General features: G+C 47.2%; 1 protein-coding gene across 1 annotated transcript in view; it reads left to right on the top strand.

The window, feature by feature from the left end:
• The window catches only part of gon4la (gon-4 like a), a 208,609-nt gene that overhangs the window by 45,442 nt on the left and 144,257 nt on the right, over positions 1 to 18,910 (top strand). Inside the window, exons 7-10 of the mRNA XM_084311994.1 lie at positions 259 to 360; positions 3,430 to 3,582; positions 3,842 to 3,862; positions 5,059 to 5,266. Of these exons, the coding sequence (XP_084168120.1) occupies positions 259 to 360; positions 3,430 to 3,582; positions 3,842 to 3,862; positions 5,059 to 5,266 (484 nt within the window). The remainder of the gene's footprint in view (positions 1 to 258; positions 361 to 3,429; positions 3,583 to 3,841; positions 3,863 to 5,058; positions 5,267 to 18,910) is intronic.

Here is an 18,910-nt window from a genome sequence, read left to right on the forward strand (position 1 = left end):
TACAGCGCTGGCAGAGAGGGGTATGAGATGGGCATAACCCCCGGCGGGCAATGTGTTAAGGTAGATACAAAAATAATAATAAAAAAATGCGATGAATTTGCGATTAATCGCAAGTTAACTATGGACAATCATGCGATTAATCGCGATTAAATATTTTAATCGATTGACAGCACTAATATATATATATATATATGTGTGTGTCAATATGTGCGTGTCTTTGTGTGATTATATGTGTGTGTGTATATGTGTGTGTAATAGACCCTTCTGGAGAGCGACATTGAGAGCACAGCATCGTCTCCCAGAGGAAGCAGAGGAGGATTCATCAGAACCATAGAGGATGGCAGCTGTAGTCCCTGGCAGGTAACACACCCCTTATACACACACAAACACACTACGGCTGCACGATTTTGGGAAATAATCTAATTGCGATTTTTCTGACAGATATTGCGATTGCGATTAAATTTGCGATTATACGCAGTGGGTCTTTTCAGGACACGGAGCCTGAAAATGTTTATTTTTTACCTAGGAATCGATACTGGTACCCAACGGTACCTTTTTTTCTGTACTTTACTCTCCCTCTCTGAAGTCTAAACTTCACAACACACAATCTAAAACCCCTTACCTCCCTCTCCCAAAACGATCTTGTATCTCAATGGGACTTCCTGTTTTTTTTTTTTTTTACATTTTTTTTTTATTTATTTTTTTGACAAGACAAACATTAACAGTAAATATCTCAATAAATCACAGGAATATTCATTTCTGTATTTGAATCAATAAATGTAGGTTGCGAGATATATACATAATCCCCATTATACAATACAGTACGCTCTTGCTCGTTCTTCTTTCCCCCCCCCCAGGACCCCCCTTGGATAATCCATCCATTATTCGTTTCTAACCAGAGATTACAATTCATATGCTAGCCTTTATTCTCTCCACCACTTCTAACCAGATTGCAATGCTGGCTTCATTGACACCTAAAATTCTTGCTGTAGATATCTCTAAATAAATCACATCGAGATAGGTAAGAACCCATACCTTCCGGCACATTTTATCCGGTTGAATCCATCGTGATGCTATCAACTTTTTAGCAGCCGTAAGACCGGACAAAATTAGTCTCTTTAGCTGTATAGAGGCTGCTAACTGCGAAACATCATTCAACAACAATACAGAAGGCATTACAGGTAGAAATTGCGTTTATTTTTATTTTTTGCGATTTGATAATTGCATCACACACACACACACACACACACACACACACACGCACACACAAGATACAAGATTCCTTTATTGCCACACAACCAGGTTGGTGGTATTCGTGATCGGTACAGAGTGTATTAACACATTCAGTGCCAACGACGAGATTAGTCGGGTTAACTCCCCACGCGTTGAGTGCCAAGGCCCGAGAAAAAACGAGAAAACTCAGGTTTGAATTGTTATTTCTTTTATTAGCAATATCCATTATTTTTTCATCCATCCAGCCTGACGTTATCATTGGGAATGGGTCTGAGCTCGAAAAGGGCAAATACCACCGCCTATCGTCTCCCGGATGCTATTGCACATCATTGGATTGGATTGGGTGGGCATGTGCATCAGAAAAAAAGTCCTGTCCGGGGTTTTCTCTTCTCTGGCAAGCAGTATCTGTTACCACATTCACTGGGGAGGCTGGGAGCAGCTTTCGATTATGTGTTTTGGACTATAACGTTGGATCAATAAACGTGATCAATATTTGGAATGGCGATCAGGAATTGGATTAATCTTTTTGCAGAACATCTGATGTGAGATAAGGACTCTATGTTACCAGTTTTGGGTTAATCAGATGTTTTTTTCACAGCGATCACAACGCGTGCGTGTGTGTGTGTGTGCGTAACGTTAGTGCTAAGCACGGCATGGATAATCGATCGATTTTTCAGCCCGCTTCTCTAGCGTGCATAAGTACACATATACTATCGATAATCTAGCGCTTATTTGAAAACGATTCATAAATCTGCCGAAAAATGACAACGTGTTTTGTGTATTCCACTAAAGAGCTATTATCGCGGAATTTCTCTGGAATTACTAGAACTCTCCAAAACTATACTCGTATTCAAAACGGTATAAAACGGAAATGTACCAATGAAAAAACTATCTGTTTCGTACATGTTGACTGCAAGCAAGTCATTGATAAGCGAGGGGTGTTTTAGACCCATAGCCATAATTTAAGATATAGTTTAAGCCTTCACAAATTTCCCCGACCTCCCATTGACTTCCTTATTGGCACGGTAGCCATAATATGGTCAAAGGGGCGTGGCACCAGAGCATGTGAGCGGCGCGGAGCGGCAGAGAAATCCGCTCTTCGCTCTGGACGGCTTAGTTCCGCTCTCATTCGCTCATGTTGGCCCCCCCCCCCCCCCCCCAAGCCGCTCAGCGCTCATCTTCATTTGCGCATCAAGTGCTCCGCGCTCTGGCCCGCTCAGCAGAAAAAAATTACAGCAACAGTCTGCACCCCCTGGGCCCCTTAACAATTGTTTGTATTGAGCCGTATTGTATTGTACCCATTCTGCAATCTGTTAAAATAACGTTTTCAACCATTCTACTAGCTTTACTATGCTAATGTAGCTAGCCTAGCCGCAATGTTAAGTGTTTATACTGACAGATCCCATTCACGTTAGCATGTAAGCTAACAACATCAGCGCTCTTTTTGTGAGACTAGACTCTCCGCTCTTGGTGGTACATTGTGTTGATGGTGGTTTCGTTTCATCAATAAATGAGGCAGAACACAGTGAATGTATCCTTTTTTTATTGCACTTTGTTTGTTTCTTGCTGAAAATAAATGTTGCTAAATACTAGTTCACCCGAGTCCCGAGGTGGCGGATTTCTGTTTTGACTTAGCAGGATGTGTAGTGAGCGCGTTCACCCTTCTGATTGGTTGAAAATGGCCTTCATGTTTGAACTACATCGCCACCTATTGCTTTGGCATTGTACTACATGTATATTACATCAGTTTAAACCACTGTGTGATCGTGTGCACTGAGCGGCCTCGGAGCGGAGGAGAGCTCTCGCTCCGGAGTCACTCTGACCCATTTTAAAGCCCACTCCGCGCTCACTTCAAAATCCACCCGCTCCGCTCACATGCTCTGCGTGGCACTGAATGTGTTAAGCTCTACAGTACATAAAACTGGAACATAGATACATTTACCCCCCCTTCCCAGCAATGGATACATAATACAGCACAACATGACACAATAAATACATAAATACAGCACAGCAGGACACAGCACAACATAACACACGGAAACTCTAGTCCATCAGGTCAGGAGCTTGGTTAGTGTAAGTTATACACACACACACACACACACACACACACACACTTTATACACACACATTATACACACCCACACACATCGCACACACTTTATTCACTGTCTCGCTCTCTCTCTCTCTCTCCACCAGAGTTCCAGGCACAGATCCAGACATCAGCCCGTCTCCATGGGCCCGCCCCCTCCACCACAAGCACCGCCCATCCGAATGGTGACTGACAGTATGTTCCTGGAGAAGCTCAATGCCGTGGAAGAGGAGCTGGCCATATGCATGGAACCTTACCAGGTAACACACACACGCACACACACACACACACGCATGCACACACACACACGCATGCACACACACACACACACACACACACGCACGCACACACACACACACACACACACACACGCATGCACACACACACACACACACATACACACACACACACACAGCCTGTCTGTCTGTCTCTTCATTCATCCTTTTCTCCTGTCATTGAAAACATTTCATCTCTCTCTCCCTCCTCCACTCTTCTCTTCTCCATCTCTCTCTCTCTCAGCCCATCTCCAGAGCAGGAAAGGTAAGTGACAGCGTGCTGCACATGTTCAGAGTGGTCAGTGTGACAGCGTGCTGCACACGTTCAGAGTGGTCAGTGTGACAGCGTGCTGCACACATTCAGAGTGGTCAGTATGACAGCGTGCTGCACACGTTCAGAGTGTTCAGAGTGGTCAGTGTGACAGCGTGCTGCACACATTCAGAGTGGTCAGTATGACAGCGTGTTGCACACGTTCAGAGTGGTCAGTGTGACAGCGTGTTGCACACGTTCAGAGTGGTCAGTGTGACAGCGTGCTGCACGCGTTCAGAGTGGTCAGTGTGACAGCGTGCTGCACACGTTCAGAGTGGTCAGTGTGACAGCGTGCTGCACGCGTTCAGAGTGGTCAGTGTGACAGCGTGCTGCACACGTTCAGAGTGGTCAGTGTGACAGCGTGCTGCACACGTTCAGAGTGGTCAATGTGCTGCACTCGTATGTAGTAATGTATTATAAGTAGGGATGTTCGTCCGATATTGGCTTTTTTACCGATATCCGATATACCGATATTGTCCAACTCTTCATTTACGATACCGATATCAACCGATACCGATATATGCAGGGTCCCCCCCCCCCCCCCCCAAAACGGAATAATTTCAGGTAATTAACATTACATATCTCTTGTCGTGGAATTAACACAACATTATGCATACTTTTGACAATAAATAAAATCAGAATTAGTTCTTACTTGCTTGTCTGGGTAAATAAAGGTTAAATAAATGTAAACAATTTTTTATTTTTTTTTAAACCGATACCGATCATTTCCGATATCACATTTTATTGGCAATATCGGCCAATAATATCGGACATCCCTAATTATAAGATAATGTATGGTAAGATAAGGGAAAGTAACATACGGTAAGATAAGCTAAAGGAAAGTTACGCATGGTAAGTTAAGATATGGTAAGATAAGGGAAAGTAACATAATATGGTAAGATAAGCTAAGGGAAGATTTACTGACTATAGCCTAAATCTGCCAAGAATGAAAAGTAGAATAGTTTTGGTTCTTGATATTAAATGTTTACCACATAATTAGAATTGGAACAGAGATTTGATAAGAACTGGATTCGGTGAGCAGAACCAGAACCGAAATTGATCAAATCCAAAGGATACCCAGCCCTCCTGAAAAAAGTAAGCGTCATGCCCTCTATTTCTCTTTCCCCCCCCTCTCTCTCTCTCTCTCTCAGCCCCTCTCCGAGCATGGAGAGATGAGTATGATGGCGTGTCGCACACGCTCAAAGCGCACCCTCAGGGACGTGCCGCTGGGGCGGTTAGAGGCGGAGCTCAGAGCCCCCGACATCACGCCCGACATGTACGACATAGGCTCGGCTCATGAGGACAGGGAATGGACCGATTGGCTGAGAGGACTGATGACCTCTGATGTGGAGAATGAAGGTGATTGGAGGAGGAGGTGGATGAAGAGTGTGTGTGTGCGTTCAGAAATTTCAAATTTTCTGAAAATAGGGCTACAGCTTAACAGGATCCTCTCTCCATCATGTCTGTGTTTCATCCTCTTAATCTTCTCTCCCTCATGTCAGTGTTTCACTATGTATTAGATCACGAGACAGAGTGGGTTATAGAAATTAGATCATGCCTATGGGTGGTTGTTAAGAGAAGTTGCCTCCATGTGGAAGCAGCTCGGAAGTGCATCCAACTGTTCTCAGCAACACATCCAACAAACTAACACATCCAACTGTCTCTCAACTAACACATCCAACAAACTAACACATCCAACTGTCTCTCAACTAACACATCCAACAAACTAACACATCCAATTTTTTTTATTTTTTAACCTACTTTCTATAGAACTTAATTCTTAGATGCTTCTATTGAAAGTAGGTAAAAAAAATAAACGTTTCTTTGCCCTATAGAAGAAAAAAAATTCTTTGCCCTATAGAAGGGATTTTTTAAAGCATTACATCACGCGCAGGAGTGGGTTGTGAGAATTAGACCATGCCTAGGGGTGGTCGTTAGACCCCCCTAGACATGGTCTAATTCTCACAACCCACGACTGCACGTGGTGTAATGGCTTTTATACAACTGGCGCATTCATCCAACCTTATTGCTATACAATAAACACACATTAACACATTGCCCGCCGGGGGTATTGCCCATCTCATGCCCCTCTCTGCCAGCGCTGTAAGCCTATGGAGATTGTAACTGAGGGGTACAATTCCCTGACTGTATTGTTAGATATGATATTTAATACCACTACCTCATGTACTTTAACTTCTGGCCACCCAGTACAAGATATAAGTATGATGAACACTTTCCCACCTGATGAAACGAACCAACACAAATGTACCAAATCGAAGGTTTAATACAGCAAAGGGTGTATACAACGATCACTTAATTACATTTATGATTTGAAATATGGAATATGCACTTTTATGGCAAATGAGTATTCGTAGGTAAATCAACATTGAATGTCCAATCTCTGGTTGCGCAGGGAGTAAGTATACAACCTGGAATATTTAGGAAACGATAGCGAAGGTACTTAGATGATTATAGCTGGATACACTAAGGGGGGGGGGGGGTCCCGCTGGTTGTAAGACAGTAGGAGGGGGGGGTTAGAGAAGCCGCTGGCGGTATCCCATCTGGCCGACGGTGTCTTGGGAGAATCCAAAGTCTTGGACATGGTGCCCACAGAACCTCGGACCGCAGACGAATACAGCTGGACCCTCTGTGGAACGGTATCTGCCGGTCCACAACGGAGAGACGTGAGGCGACCTCACGTGTAGAGCGCCGTCTCACCTGGAGTCCTCTCCGGGGGGTAATTCCAACACTCAGCAGTGTTGGCCTTTATCCATGGAATAATCAAAGCACACAAAGCATAATCCAAGCCGTGGAAGGCTCGCCGTCGTCTGGGTAGAGTAATCCAATATACAGGTCCAGTCGCTCTTGGCCCGGAGCTCCTCGGATGCAATCACCACTAGGGGTCTGACCAGCCTGGTTAAGCGTCCAGATAACGTCAGGAACGATGGGGGTACTGATAACTGTAGAACTCTAACCGAACGATGCACCATACATAAATAGACTATTATTAGCTTAATAGAATACGTCCAACTCGACGGTATGGTGCCAAACTATGACCATTCAACTATTAATCTACACGATATCTCAATGCCTATTCTGGGCCAAGTAGGCCTTACTACACCGCACGTGCGTCGTGGGGAGGCTTTTGCGTCTGTCACTCTGTTGGAGGGTAAAGAACTGGACTAAAAGGGAAGTTCTACTTTACTGGCGCCATATATATATGCGCTATGAACAAATAGTACCATTCGTATTTCGCCCGACATATTACTGCGCGGAACCGGGGGTTGCCTCGACATGTTAGGCGGCACGATTGAACTTGGACCTAGGGGTATGGCAACCTGGCGCCAGGTTCTCGTCCAATGGTAGAATGAAACTATTATGGGCTGTTTAGTAGAAACGGGGATATTCAATGCATATTGTACAAGGAATATACAGGGGATATCAAACGATATACAAATACAATTAAATATATATATATAAATAAATATACATATTCGGTTTAATCTGATCCTTCACAACAGCCGCCCCCTAATTAGTCCCACCTAATTAGCTAAGCAGAGACAGATTAACCGCACTGTCTTCCACTCAAGGTCCGCTGTAAGGGTCAGTCAACTCACAAAGTCATAGGGTCATGGTCATCATCGATAGTATCTGGGAGTCGGGGCAGTTCTATTAGCCTCGCCACGGGACGTGTGTAAGTGCGCCCTTGGACGAGTACTTCAGCTGCTCGGACCTTGCCATCGGCACCGGTGATCACTTTGCTTACGCGGCCAGCCGGCCACATAGCTCTGGGTAGCGACTGGTCAATAATCATGACGACTGTTCCTTCTGTCAAATTGTCTCTCTCTTTTACCCACTTCTGGCGGGTCTGTAGAGACGGTAGGTAGTGAAGTAGGAAGCTGCTCCAAAACTTGTCAGCTAGTACTTGGCTGTACCTCCACATTCTTCGGCCGTTCGCTTCTTCAGGCCTGTACATTGTCTGGGGTAGCGCGGGGTCCAGCCGCCCCATTAGGAGTGTGTTGGGGGTGACTGGGTCGACATCTGCTACATCACTGGAGACGTAACTGAGGGGCTTTGAGTTCAATACTCCCTCGATCTCCGTGAGGACTGTCATTAGGACTTCCTCCGCCACAGTCTGGGCTCCGAGTACGGCATACAGGGCTGTCTTTATAGAACGTACTTCTCGTTCCCAGGTTCCACCGAAGTGGGGTGCGTTCGGGGGATTAAACTGGAAGTCAATCTGGGCTGGAGCGAGGTGGGTCTTAAGTTCTGGGCCCATAGCTTGGAAGCTCTCTCTCAGCTCTCTTTCTCCGCCTTTGAAGTTGGTCCCGTGATCAGACAACAATGTAGACGGTTTTCCTTTCCGTGATGTGAATCTCCGGAAGGCCATAAGGAATGAGTCTGTGCTCATGGTCGGAAGGAGCTCAATATGTATCGCTCTGGTGGTCATGCATTTGAATACAATACCCCACCGCTTCTCTGTGCCTCTTCCTCTCTTTATATACAACGGGCCAAAGCAGTCCATGCCTGTTGAGTGGAATGGCTTGTCGCCGATTCGGAGGCGACAGGGGGGTAGGTCAGCCATCCGTGGTATGCTGGGCTGCGCGCGCCACTTACGGCAGTCTAGACAGGTTCGCTGGAAGCGCCGTACTGCTTCTCTCCCTTGCAATATCCAATAACGACGTCTGATCTCCGCGAAGACTCTCTGCTCCTGCGTGGTGTACATCCTCGTCGTATTTATTTATGATCAGCTCTGTGACCTTGTGTCGGCTGTTCAAGACGATCGGGTGCTTAATGTCATCTGGTAGATCGGGGGCTCTCCGCAAGCGACCACCCACTCTGATGAGATTATGTGCGTCACTCTCTGGTGCCAGGTGAATCAGTCTGCTGTCTGATGGGACGGGGTTTCCTCCCTGTAGACAGTCCAGCTCATCGGGGAACGAGTCTCTCTGGGCTCGTTGTAGTAGAAGAAGCTCTGCTTCTTCGTAGTCAGCTGCTGACATGTCAGTGGGGGACTGAATCTCTGGGTGGTGCCGCAGGAATGTTCTTTGTTGCGCACTCTCTAGGGTAATGCAGTCATCTATGTTGGGGTCTGTGGAGGCGACAGTGCTCAGTCCACAGAACATAGGCTTCTTGTTCTCAGCCTCCTCGTTACTTGCTTCCCTCGGGGTGGGCGTAGGCCAATCTCCTTCCGGGAGCTTGAGGAATGCTGGTCCGTCACTGTAGATGTTGCGACGGGTTAGGTCATCCAGGGACATTCCCCGGGTTATGACCTCAGCTGGGTTGTGTTTGGTGTCCACATACCGCCAGCTTGCTTCTTCTGTTAATTCTTGAATCTCGGTGACTCTGACTCCCACGAAGACTTTGTATCTGCATGAATCAGACTTAATCCATGTGAGTACTGTCGTGGAATCTGACCACAAGATTGTTCTATGCACCGGAATGGTGAGTTCACGTTGGATTAACGTGGCTAGATGCGCTCCTGCGAGGGCTGCGCAGAGCTCTAGACGTGGGATAGATTGTTGCTTACGTGGGGCTATTCTTGAGCGGGCCAATATGAAAGCAGTGTGTATCTTTCCTCCCATCTCTTGGGCACGCAAATAGGCAACCGATCCGTAGGCTACTTCGGAGGCGTCGCTGAAGACGTGTAGCTCAATCTCGCATGTCTCTGGCCTCACTGTGGATGGGAAGTAGCTGCGGCGTATATTGACACCTGGGAGTGAGCGGAGTTCCGTCTCCCACTCTCTCCATGTTGAGGCAAGGTGTGCGGGTATTGGGTCGTCCCAGCCCTGGTCCTTGTCCCATAGTGCTCGTACAATCATCTTTGCCCTGGTGGTGTAAGGTAGAATACATCCCAACGGGTCATATTGTCTGGCGAGTGTTCTGTACACACTCCGTCTGGTGGTCGGTATCGCCGTCGACCTTCCTTGCTCTGGAGCCAAGGGTTTGTGTCTATAGTGGAGCGAGTCTGTTTTGAAGCGCCAGACTAATCCTAGTGTCATTTCTTGGGCTTCTCCTGGGATTGTCGCCATCCAGGTCTCGCTGCTGGCAGCCTTGTCCGCGGAGGAGAGGCTGCGCAATACTTGCGGGTCGCTGCTGGCCCACTGCCTGAGATCAAAGCCGCCTTTGATTAGGGAGGCGCGTAACTTGATTAGGAGAGCCTCGGCTTCTTCTTGAGTCGAGACGCTTTGTAAACAGTTGTCCACGTAGAAACTGTTCTTCACACTGTGTTGGACCTCTTCATCTGCTGCTGGGTCCTCTGTGACGTGTTTCTGTAGTGCAAATGTAGCACAGCACGGGCTGCATGTGGTTCCGAAGGGGAGTACTTCCCACTGGTAGATAGATGGGTTCTCATCTCCGATCTTCTCTCTCCATAGGAACCGTAGCAGAGGCTTGTCCTCCTCTACTAGTCTCACCTGCAAGAACATCCCTTTGATATCCCCGCTTATAGCCACCTTGTCCTGGCGGAAGCGCAGTAGCACGCCTAGTAGGGAGGGGCCGAGTGTGGGGCCGGGCAAGAGCTCTTTATTCAGATTTTGGGATCCGATCTGGTAGCTGCAGTTAAACACAATGCGATCCTTGCCATTGTGATGGACCTTGTGATGCGGCACGTACCATGATTCGGTCGTCTGATCGGCCTCTTTAATGTCAATCTTTGTTATGTGTCCCGCTGTGATTAGCTTCTCAATCTCAGCTCGGTACACACTCTCTTGAGCGGGGTCTTTGGCTAGGCGCCGCTCTGTGTTCAGTAGATAGCGCTCCGTGGCGTCTTTCTTTGCGTGAAAGGTGGGCATTCCCTCTCGCCTCAGGAGTGGAGTTGCGTATCTCATCACTCCGCCGACTGTGACTCTCTTTGTCCCCTGCTCGAGTAGGTTGATGGCGTAAATGTCTTCTTTAGAGCGAATGTCTTTCTTTTCGTTCTTAAAGGGCATTGTCTCTAGGGTCCATAGCCTCTCGACATGCTGCAGGAGAGTGGTGTCTTCTTCTGTCGTTCTGGAGTGGAAGCAGCTAGTGGCTGCTGTTCGGTTGAGAGATTTAGCGAGGGGGCCTTGTAATGTCCATCCTAGGCGGGTCTCGACTGCTGCAGGACAGCCTCGGGGGCCTGTATGGACCCGGTCAATCGGGACTATGAGTTCTGCATGGTCGGAGCCTATCAACAGGGTCGGGGTAGCGCTGTCTATGAGCGGGATAGGTAATTGGCGCAGGTGCACATATTTATCCATCAACTTGGTGACAGGGTAGGTGTACTGCGACAGTCCTATTTCTTGGCTGGTGAAAGCATTTGTGATCTTGTACCGTCGCTCTGGCTGCCCGTTGGCTGCGATGGTGAAGGAGACATTCTCGCCCTTTATCGTCTTTAAATCTCTTCTTATTGTCCGAATCGTCATTTCGTTCTTGCTCCCCCGCAGTCCCAGCTGGGTCGCAGCGGAGGCGAGCAGAAGGGTCTTCTCTGACCCGTCATCAAGGACGGCGTAAGTGTCCATGACTTTATCTTGGTAGCTCAATGTCACACGGACTACCTTTAAGAGCACTTGAGCTCTGTTGCTGCTGGCGGGGTCAATGTACATGACACTTGCCTTGGTGCCGCTCCGTGGTGCAGGTATAGGCCGTCTTCCGTTACTATCGTGTAGTATATCTAGATGGGCTCCATCGCACCGGCTGCACCTTTTCTTTAGGCGGCATTCGGCTGCCATGTGGGGCCGCGCACATCGATAACAGCGCCGGTTGGACTTTATCCATTGACTTACTTCTTCTGCATTCATCTTTGTGAATGAGTCGCATTGTGACAGCCAGTGTTCTTTCTCACAGTAGGGACACGCTATCTTCCACTTCTCTTTTCTCGAGGGGGTGCTGTGACTCCTACTGCTCGGTACTGACTGATTGGTGCATGACAGTCACCGATCTTCTTCCATCATTTATTCTCCTGGGTCCCTCTCTGGAGCTTGGCGTGCTCCGCCCGAAGGTGTCCAGTCGTAAACTGCTGACCTCTCTCGCCAGGAAGTCGGCCAGATCAAGGAGGGATGGCTCGGGGCCGTCGGGATCTCGGTAGTCCCTCTGCCGCCGAAAGCGCTCCTGTCTTGCGGGTGGCAGCTTCTCCAAAATCCTCTCAACGTTAGAGTTGGCGTATAGCTCATGCTTGCCCTTCTCCCGTTGAGCTCCCAGCATCCCCACCAGGGACTGCACTTTGATTGACAGGTCGTCTAGTGAGCGATTGTCTGTGGCTGGGGGTAGGCGGTCAATATGCCTTATCTCCTGGATTACGTAATCCCATATACGTCCATATCTCTGATCCAGCGCTGCAAGGGCCGCTGTGTATGGGGTCGAGGAGGTAGCATAGGCTAGCGCTATATTGTGCGCTCGCGGTACTTTCAGGTGCTTCAGTAATATTGCATACTTGTGGCGTTCATCAGCGACATCCACCATCATTGTCTCTAAGCACATCCGGAGCTCCGTGTACTGTGCTCGACTCTCATAGGCGAAGTCTGGGAATGACGGCGTGGCGTTGTATGACGCCGTGGATGGCTGATACATCGGCGAGCGTTGGGGGAGAGACCTCCTGGGCGAGTCCCCTCTTGCGCCTCGCTGTGGGCTGGTACTGGCAGGGTACCATGGCCCGCTGGTCCAGGTACTGTTCCTCGGGGCTGGTCGTGCGTCGTGCTCACCCGTGAATAGAGTCGGGGGTCTGTAGCGCAGCGCCGCGGGGGTATAGCCTGGACTGTATGGGACCTCCTGGTCCGGTGGAGTACTGTGCTGTCGTCGGGCTTGGTTCTCCTCTTCTCCCTCTTCTTCCTCTATCAAATCTTCCAGATCCTGTAATCGTTTATTTAGCTTCTCCGCAGTGTATGCCGCTCCTTCCTTGTAGCTGGGTCTCGCTTGGACCGGTATGGGAAGGGGGTCTGCGGGGGGTCTAGACTCGGTCTGTTGGTCAAGTTCAGGGTCGCTTGCTCGTTGCGGTGACGCTGCTCTTGACTGTTGTCTCGACGAGTTCCTTGAGCCCCTGGCGGAGGGAGAGGGAGTTGTCCTTTTGATCAGCTGCTCTATTAGTTGCGCTTGTAGTCTGTCGCGCTCTGCGTCTCTTTGGGCACCGGCAGCGGCGCGCTGGGCGTCGGCGGCGGCGCGCTCTGCTTCTCTTTGGGCACCGGCAGCGGCGCGCTGGGCGTCGGCGGCGGCGCGCTCTGCTTCTCTTTGGGCACCGGCAGCGGCGCGCTGGGCGTCGGCCCGGTCTCTTGCCATATTCTCTTCCATCTGGAAGCGTCTCATCTCCAGACGTGTGCGCTGTTCTTCGCTCCGTTGCTGCGCTTGGAGGTGTTCGCGCTCGCCAAGCATCTGTGCTTGGAGACGATCGCGCTCGGCAGAGGCTGTCAGGCTGACGAGGAACGCCTGTTGTAGTGTCCTCTCCGCTTCGTTGGGGGAAGGTGGTAGTGGAGGTGAGCCGCTCCTGTGTGAGCCGCTCCTGGGGGTACTCGTTGGGGAGTCCTGGAGCTCTAGTTCCTCGGCGCTCTCCTCCTCTTCTTCCGTGCAGAGTTCTCTCTCTGTAGGGTTGTCTTCCTCCCGGGGCTGTTCGGGGACTACTTCTTGAGTAGTGGCGGGGGGTAAAGGCATGTCAATTCCCTCCTGGTCCCCACCGTGGGCTTGGTCAGTTACATTAGGACCTACTATGGCCTCTGTGGTCGGGGAAACCTGGTCGTTAAGGTCAGACATAATTTTACTTTCTACTTTTACCGCGTTTACCGTTTGTCGAAGGCTAGGTAGTTGACTGACAGTGTAAGCCTCTAAGTACTGAGGTGTCTGTCGTCTGCGCCGCGGGCGTTCTAGGTTAGGAGGATCGTTTCGTGGAGTGTTCATCATAGGCCATTTCGATATTAATAACACTATATTAATATTACACTAGTTACCATCCGGCTCGAAGGACCAATTGTAACTGAGGGGTACAATTCCCTGACTGTATTGTTAGATATGATATTTAATACCACTACCTCATGTACTTTAACTTCTGGCCACCCAGTACAAGATATAAGTATGATGAACACTTTCCCACCTGATGAAACGAACCAACACAAATGTACCAAATCGAAGGTTTAATACAGCAAAGGGTGTATACAACGATCACTTAATTACATTTATGATTTGAAATATGGAATATGCACTTTTATGGCAAATGAGTATTCGTAGGTAAATCAACATTGAATGTCCAATCTCTGGTTGCGCAGGGAGTAAGTATACAACCTGGAATATTTAGGAAACGATAGCGAAGGTACTTAGATGATTATAGCTGGATACACTAAGGGGGGGGGGGGGTCCCGCTGGTTGTAAGACAGTAGGAGGGGGGGGGTTAGAGAAGCCGCTGGCGGTATCCCATCTGGCCGACGGTGTCTTGGGAGAATCCAAAGTCTTGGACACGGTGCCCACAGAACCTCGGACTGCAGACGAATACAGCTGGACCCTCTGTGGAACGGTATCTGCCGGTCCACAACGGAGAGACGTGAGGCGACCTCACGTGTAGAGCGCCGTCTCACCTGGAGTCCTCTCCGGGGGGTAATTCCAACACTCAGCAGTGTTGGCCTTTATCCATGGAATAATCAAAGCACACAAAGCATAATCCAAGCCGTGGAAGGCTCGCCGTCGTCTGGGTAGAGTAATCCAATATACAGGTCCAGTCGCTCTTGGCCCGGAGCTCCTCGGATGCAATCACCACTAGGGGTCTGACCAGCCTGGTTAAGCGTCCAGATAACGTCAGGAACGATGGGGGTACTGATAACTGTAGAACTCTAACCGAACGATGCACCATACATAAATAGACTATTATTAGCTTAATAGAATACGTCCAACTCGACGGTATGGTGCCAAACTATGACCATTCAACTATTAATCTACACGATATCTCAATGCCTATTCTGGGCCAAGTAGGCCTTACTACACCGCACGTGCGTTGTGTGGAGGCTTTTGCGTCTGTCACTCTGTTGGAGGGTAAAGAACTGGACTAAAAGGGAAGTTCTACTTTACTGGCGCCATATATATATGCGCTATGAACAAATAGTACCATTCGTATTTCGCCCGACATATTACTGCGCGGAACCGGGGGTTGCCTCGACATGTTAGGCGGCACGATTGAACTTGGACCTAGGGGTATGGCAACCTGGCCCCAGGTTCTCGTCCAATGGTAGAATGAAACTATTATGGGCTGTTTAGTAGAAACGGGGATATTCAATGCATATTGTACAAGGAATATACAGGGGATATCAAACGATATACAAATACAATTAAATATATATATATAAATAAATATACATATTCGGTTTAATCTGATCCTTCACAACAGAGATGTTTACCTTTTTTGCAGGGCTATAACTTTTTGAATTGTATTGCTATATTGACATTAGTATGGCCCATTCAACATCGATTATCTATCGTTCAGGCTGTGGGAACGTTATACTTTTTCATTCATACATTGTTGTGTTAACACTTTGATCGCCATCGTTAAAATTCATGATTTACCATCCCTTGCCAGCTCTATTTGTCTATGGAGAAGTTCCCCTTCTTTGCAGGGCTATAACTTTTTAAATTCTATTGCTAAATTGCCATTATTATGGCCCATTCAATGTCCTATATGTATTGTTCATGGTGTAGCAACGTTAAACTTTTTCATTCACATATTCATACTAAAATATGGTCTAAAGTATAAGTATGTTTTTATCTTTTTCTGCAGCTTTCTCCAGAACGTGATTTATAGCCCTAAATGCATTATATTGATGATCAAATACAGTTTGGTAGGAATCTGTGCGAGATCAAAAATGTCAACTGGACGTACTTCTAGAAGTTACTACATATCATCTGATGTTGACCGGATGGGCGAGGGGGCGTTTATAATTCCATGGGCAACGTTATACCATTCATCTAATGTGGGTCATATGTTCATCAGATCAGTTAGTATATAAGACATTAGAAAATAACATTGACTTCCTCGCGCCGCTGGCAGATGAGCGTGGAACAGAATTTTTTCTATTATGGGATGGAGAAATGCCCGATCTATTTCCAGGTTGTATAATAGTATATACGTCCAAATCATGTTGTTTTTTCGAGTTATTTCCACCGATCGATGTTCACTGTGTGAAGACGGAGTCTCTCTAACATTAGCGAGTGCCCGGACCACATATGGAGTGAGCCCTGCCGGTTCAAAGGGTGATTTCCGGTTGGCGATCTGCCGATCGGCCACCAGATGGCGCTCTTGAACCGCTAGAGAGTTGAGTGGAGCTTTTCAGTGGGTCTCAGGGCTGCGGAGGGGAAATATGATTTCGATCACAGATTTTTGAAATATTGATATCAAAGACGAGTTACGGCGTCTTCGGCAGAATGAGCATGGCTAGGAATGACGTCTAAACACGTCATCGGCGATCATAGTGTTAATACCTTCTAGAATATAAGTATGTTTTAAATCTTTTCTGCTGTAATTCCAAAAACGCTAGTTATAGGCCCAAGCGCATTATATAGATTATCGATTGCCGTTTCCCCCCCATACACGCTACACCAAAAAACTCAAATGTATATGATCGGTATACATTATGCCTCATCATGCGCGGAGGAGAGGGGGGGGGGGGGGGGGGGGGGTCGTTTATAATTCCCCGATCATCAGTAACTGCTTTATGTAGGTTGGGTGGATATATTGATCAGATGGTTTGCAAACAAGGAAACGCACATCGATGCACTGATGGCACATCCTGTCTGCGAGTGTAACTCGCCCGACCATCCACCAGGCGGCGGTATTGAGCCATCGTTGCAGTCACATCTAAGGTCCAGCTGCAGGACCGGGGGTGGGTATATGAATTATGAATGCCATGGCGAAAAAATGTAATATTGATCTAAAAAAACGCTGTACAGCGATCCTGGCGGCCAATAACGCTGGACAGCGTCTTTGGCGCTGGATGTGTTAATTGAAGATGTATTGAAAAAACAATCCGCAGAAAAAGTAGTTTCCAAAAAAAAAAAGAGAAGTTGCCTCCATGTGGAAGCAGCTCGGAAGTGCATCCAACTGTTCTCACTGTCTCTCAACTAAGACATCCAACAAACTAACACATCCAACTGTTTTTCAACTAAGACATCCTTAAAAAAAAACATATCCAACTGTCTTTCAACTAGACATCCAACAAACTAACACATCCGACTTTTGTTTTGAACTTACTTTCTATAGAACTTCATTCTTAGATGCTTCTATAGAAAGTAGGTAAAACAAATAAAAAAAAGTTTTCTTTGCCCTATATAGGGGGGGGGGTTCTTTGCCCTATGAGAGGGGATTTTTATTTATTTTTTAACCCTACTTTCTATAGAAGCAGCTGGCAGGTGCGCTGTTTTAAGTGAGCATGGATTATTGAATTGATTGATTGATTGCTAATTTTATTACTGTCCGCCTTGTTTCCAACTGGTTAAGTTTACGCACTCTTTTGAAGTCGTTCTCTTTCGAAGTTGGTTAAGGTTAGAGTTTGGAATCAGGGCTGGTGGTCTATCGCCCTGCTCTAAAGACAAACTCTAACCGTAACCAACTTCGAAAGAGAGCGACTCCGAAAGAGTGCCTAAACTTAACCAGTTGGAAACAAGGCGGACAGTAATAAAATTAGCAATCAATCAATCAATCAATTCAATAATCCACGCTCACTTAAAACAGCGCACCTCCCAGCTGCTTCTATAGAAAGTAGGTAAAAAAATATATAATATTATTTTTTGCAATTAATCAATCAATTTGCGCGATTTTTATTTTGTTCCACAATGACTCATGACCCATCAATTACATCATCCAACATTGTTTAAGAAACTAACACATTCGCCGTGACAGAATAGTTTTTCATTTAGTCTTTATGACCCTATCACCATATCCTTTCGTAATGTTTACTGTCCTCCATCTTGCTTGCATTTCTAAAAACTCGCACGGCGGAGTGATAGTAATTCGGTTGTGGGCGGGTCCTGGGACCAAGAGCGTGGGGTTATTACAAATACCCACGTGTAACTTGACTGTTTCAGCCAATCAGAATCGAGAAATTTGCATGCCATTGTATAATTATTTTTAAACCTACTTTCTATAGAAGCAGCTGGGAGGTGCGCTGTTTTAAGTGAGCGTGGATTATTTAATTGATTGATTGATAGATTGCTAATTTTATTACTGTCCGCCTTGTTTCCAACTGGTTAACACTTTGTGTGCCGGGAGACGCTTTTCAGCGTCCTTCCCGGCCATGCTCAAGTTGCCGAAGACGCTTTACAGCGTCTTTGATATCAATATTTCAAAAATCTGTGATCGGATTCATATTTCCCCTCCGCTGGCCTGAGATCCACCAGGAGGACCCACTGAGCTCTCTGGCGGTTCAGGAGCGCCATCTGGTGGCCGATCGGCGCAATCGCTAAACAGGAAGTTCTATGGGCGATTTGCTGTTCATCCATTTTACTTCCGGGCACTCTGTTTGGCTCCCGGCACTCTGTCTCGTCACAATACATATCGATCCATTGCCAATAACTCGATAAACAACATGATTTGGACGTATATACCATTATACAACCTGGAAATGGACCGGGTAAATCGACATCCCATAATGGTAAAATTTCTACTCTACGCTGATCGCCCAACGGCGCGAGGAGACTGGGGTGAGTTTTAGCGTGTAAAATTACCGTCTTCGATACTAACTGCTATGATCAACATTTGACCCACATTAGATGCTTGGTATAACGCTGCCCACGGAATTATAAACGGCCCCTCGCCCATCCGGTCAACATCAGATGACGTGTAGTAACTTCTAGAAGTAAGTCTAGTTGGAATTTTTTATATCGCGCCGTTTGCCATAAAACTGTATTGCATCATCAATATAATGCATTTGGGGCTATATATCACGTTCTGGAGAAAGCTGCAGAAAGAGATGAAAACATACTTATACATTAGACCATACTTTAGTATGAATATGTGAATGAAAAAGTTTAACGTTGCTTCACCCTGAACAATACATATAGGACTTTGAATGGGCCCTA

Source organism: Notolepis coatsorum (assembly GCF_963971535.1).
Source record: "Notolepis coatsorum genome assembly, chromosome: 4".
NCBI lineage: Eukaryota > Metazoa > Chordata > Actinopteri > Aulopiformes > Paralepididae > Notolepis > Notolepis coatsorum.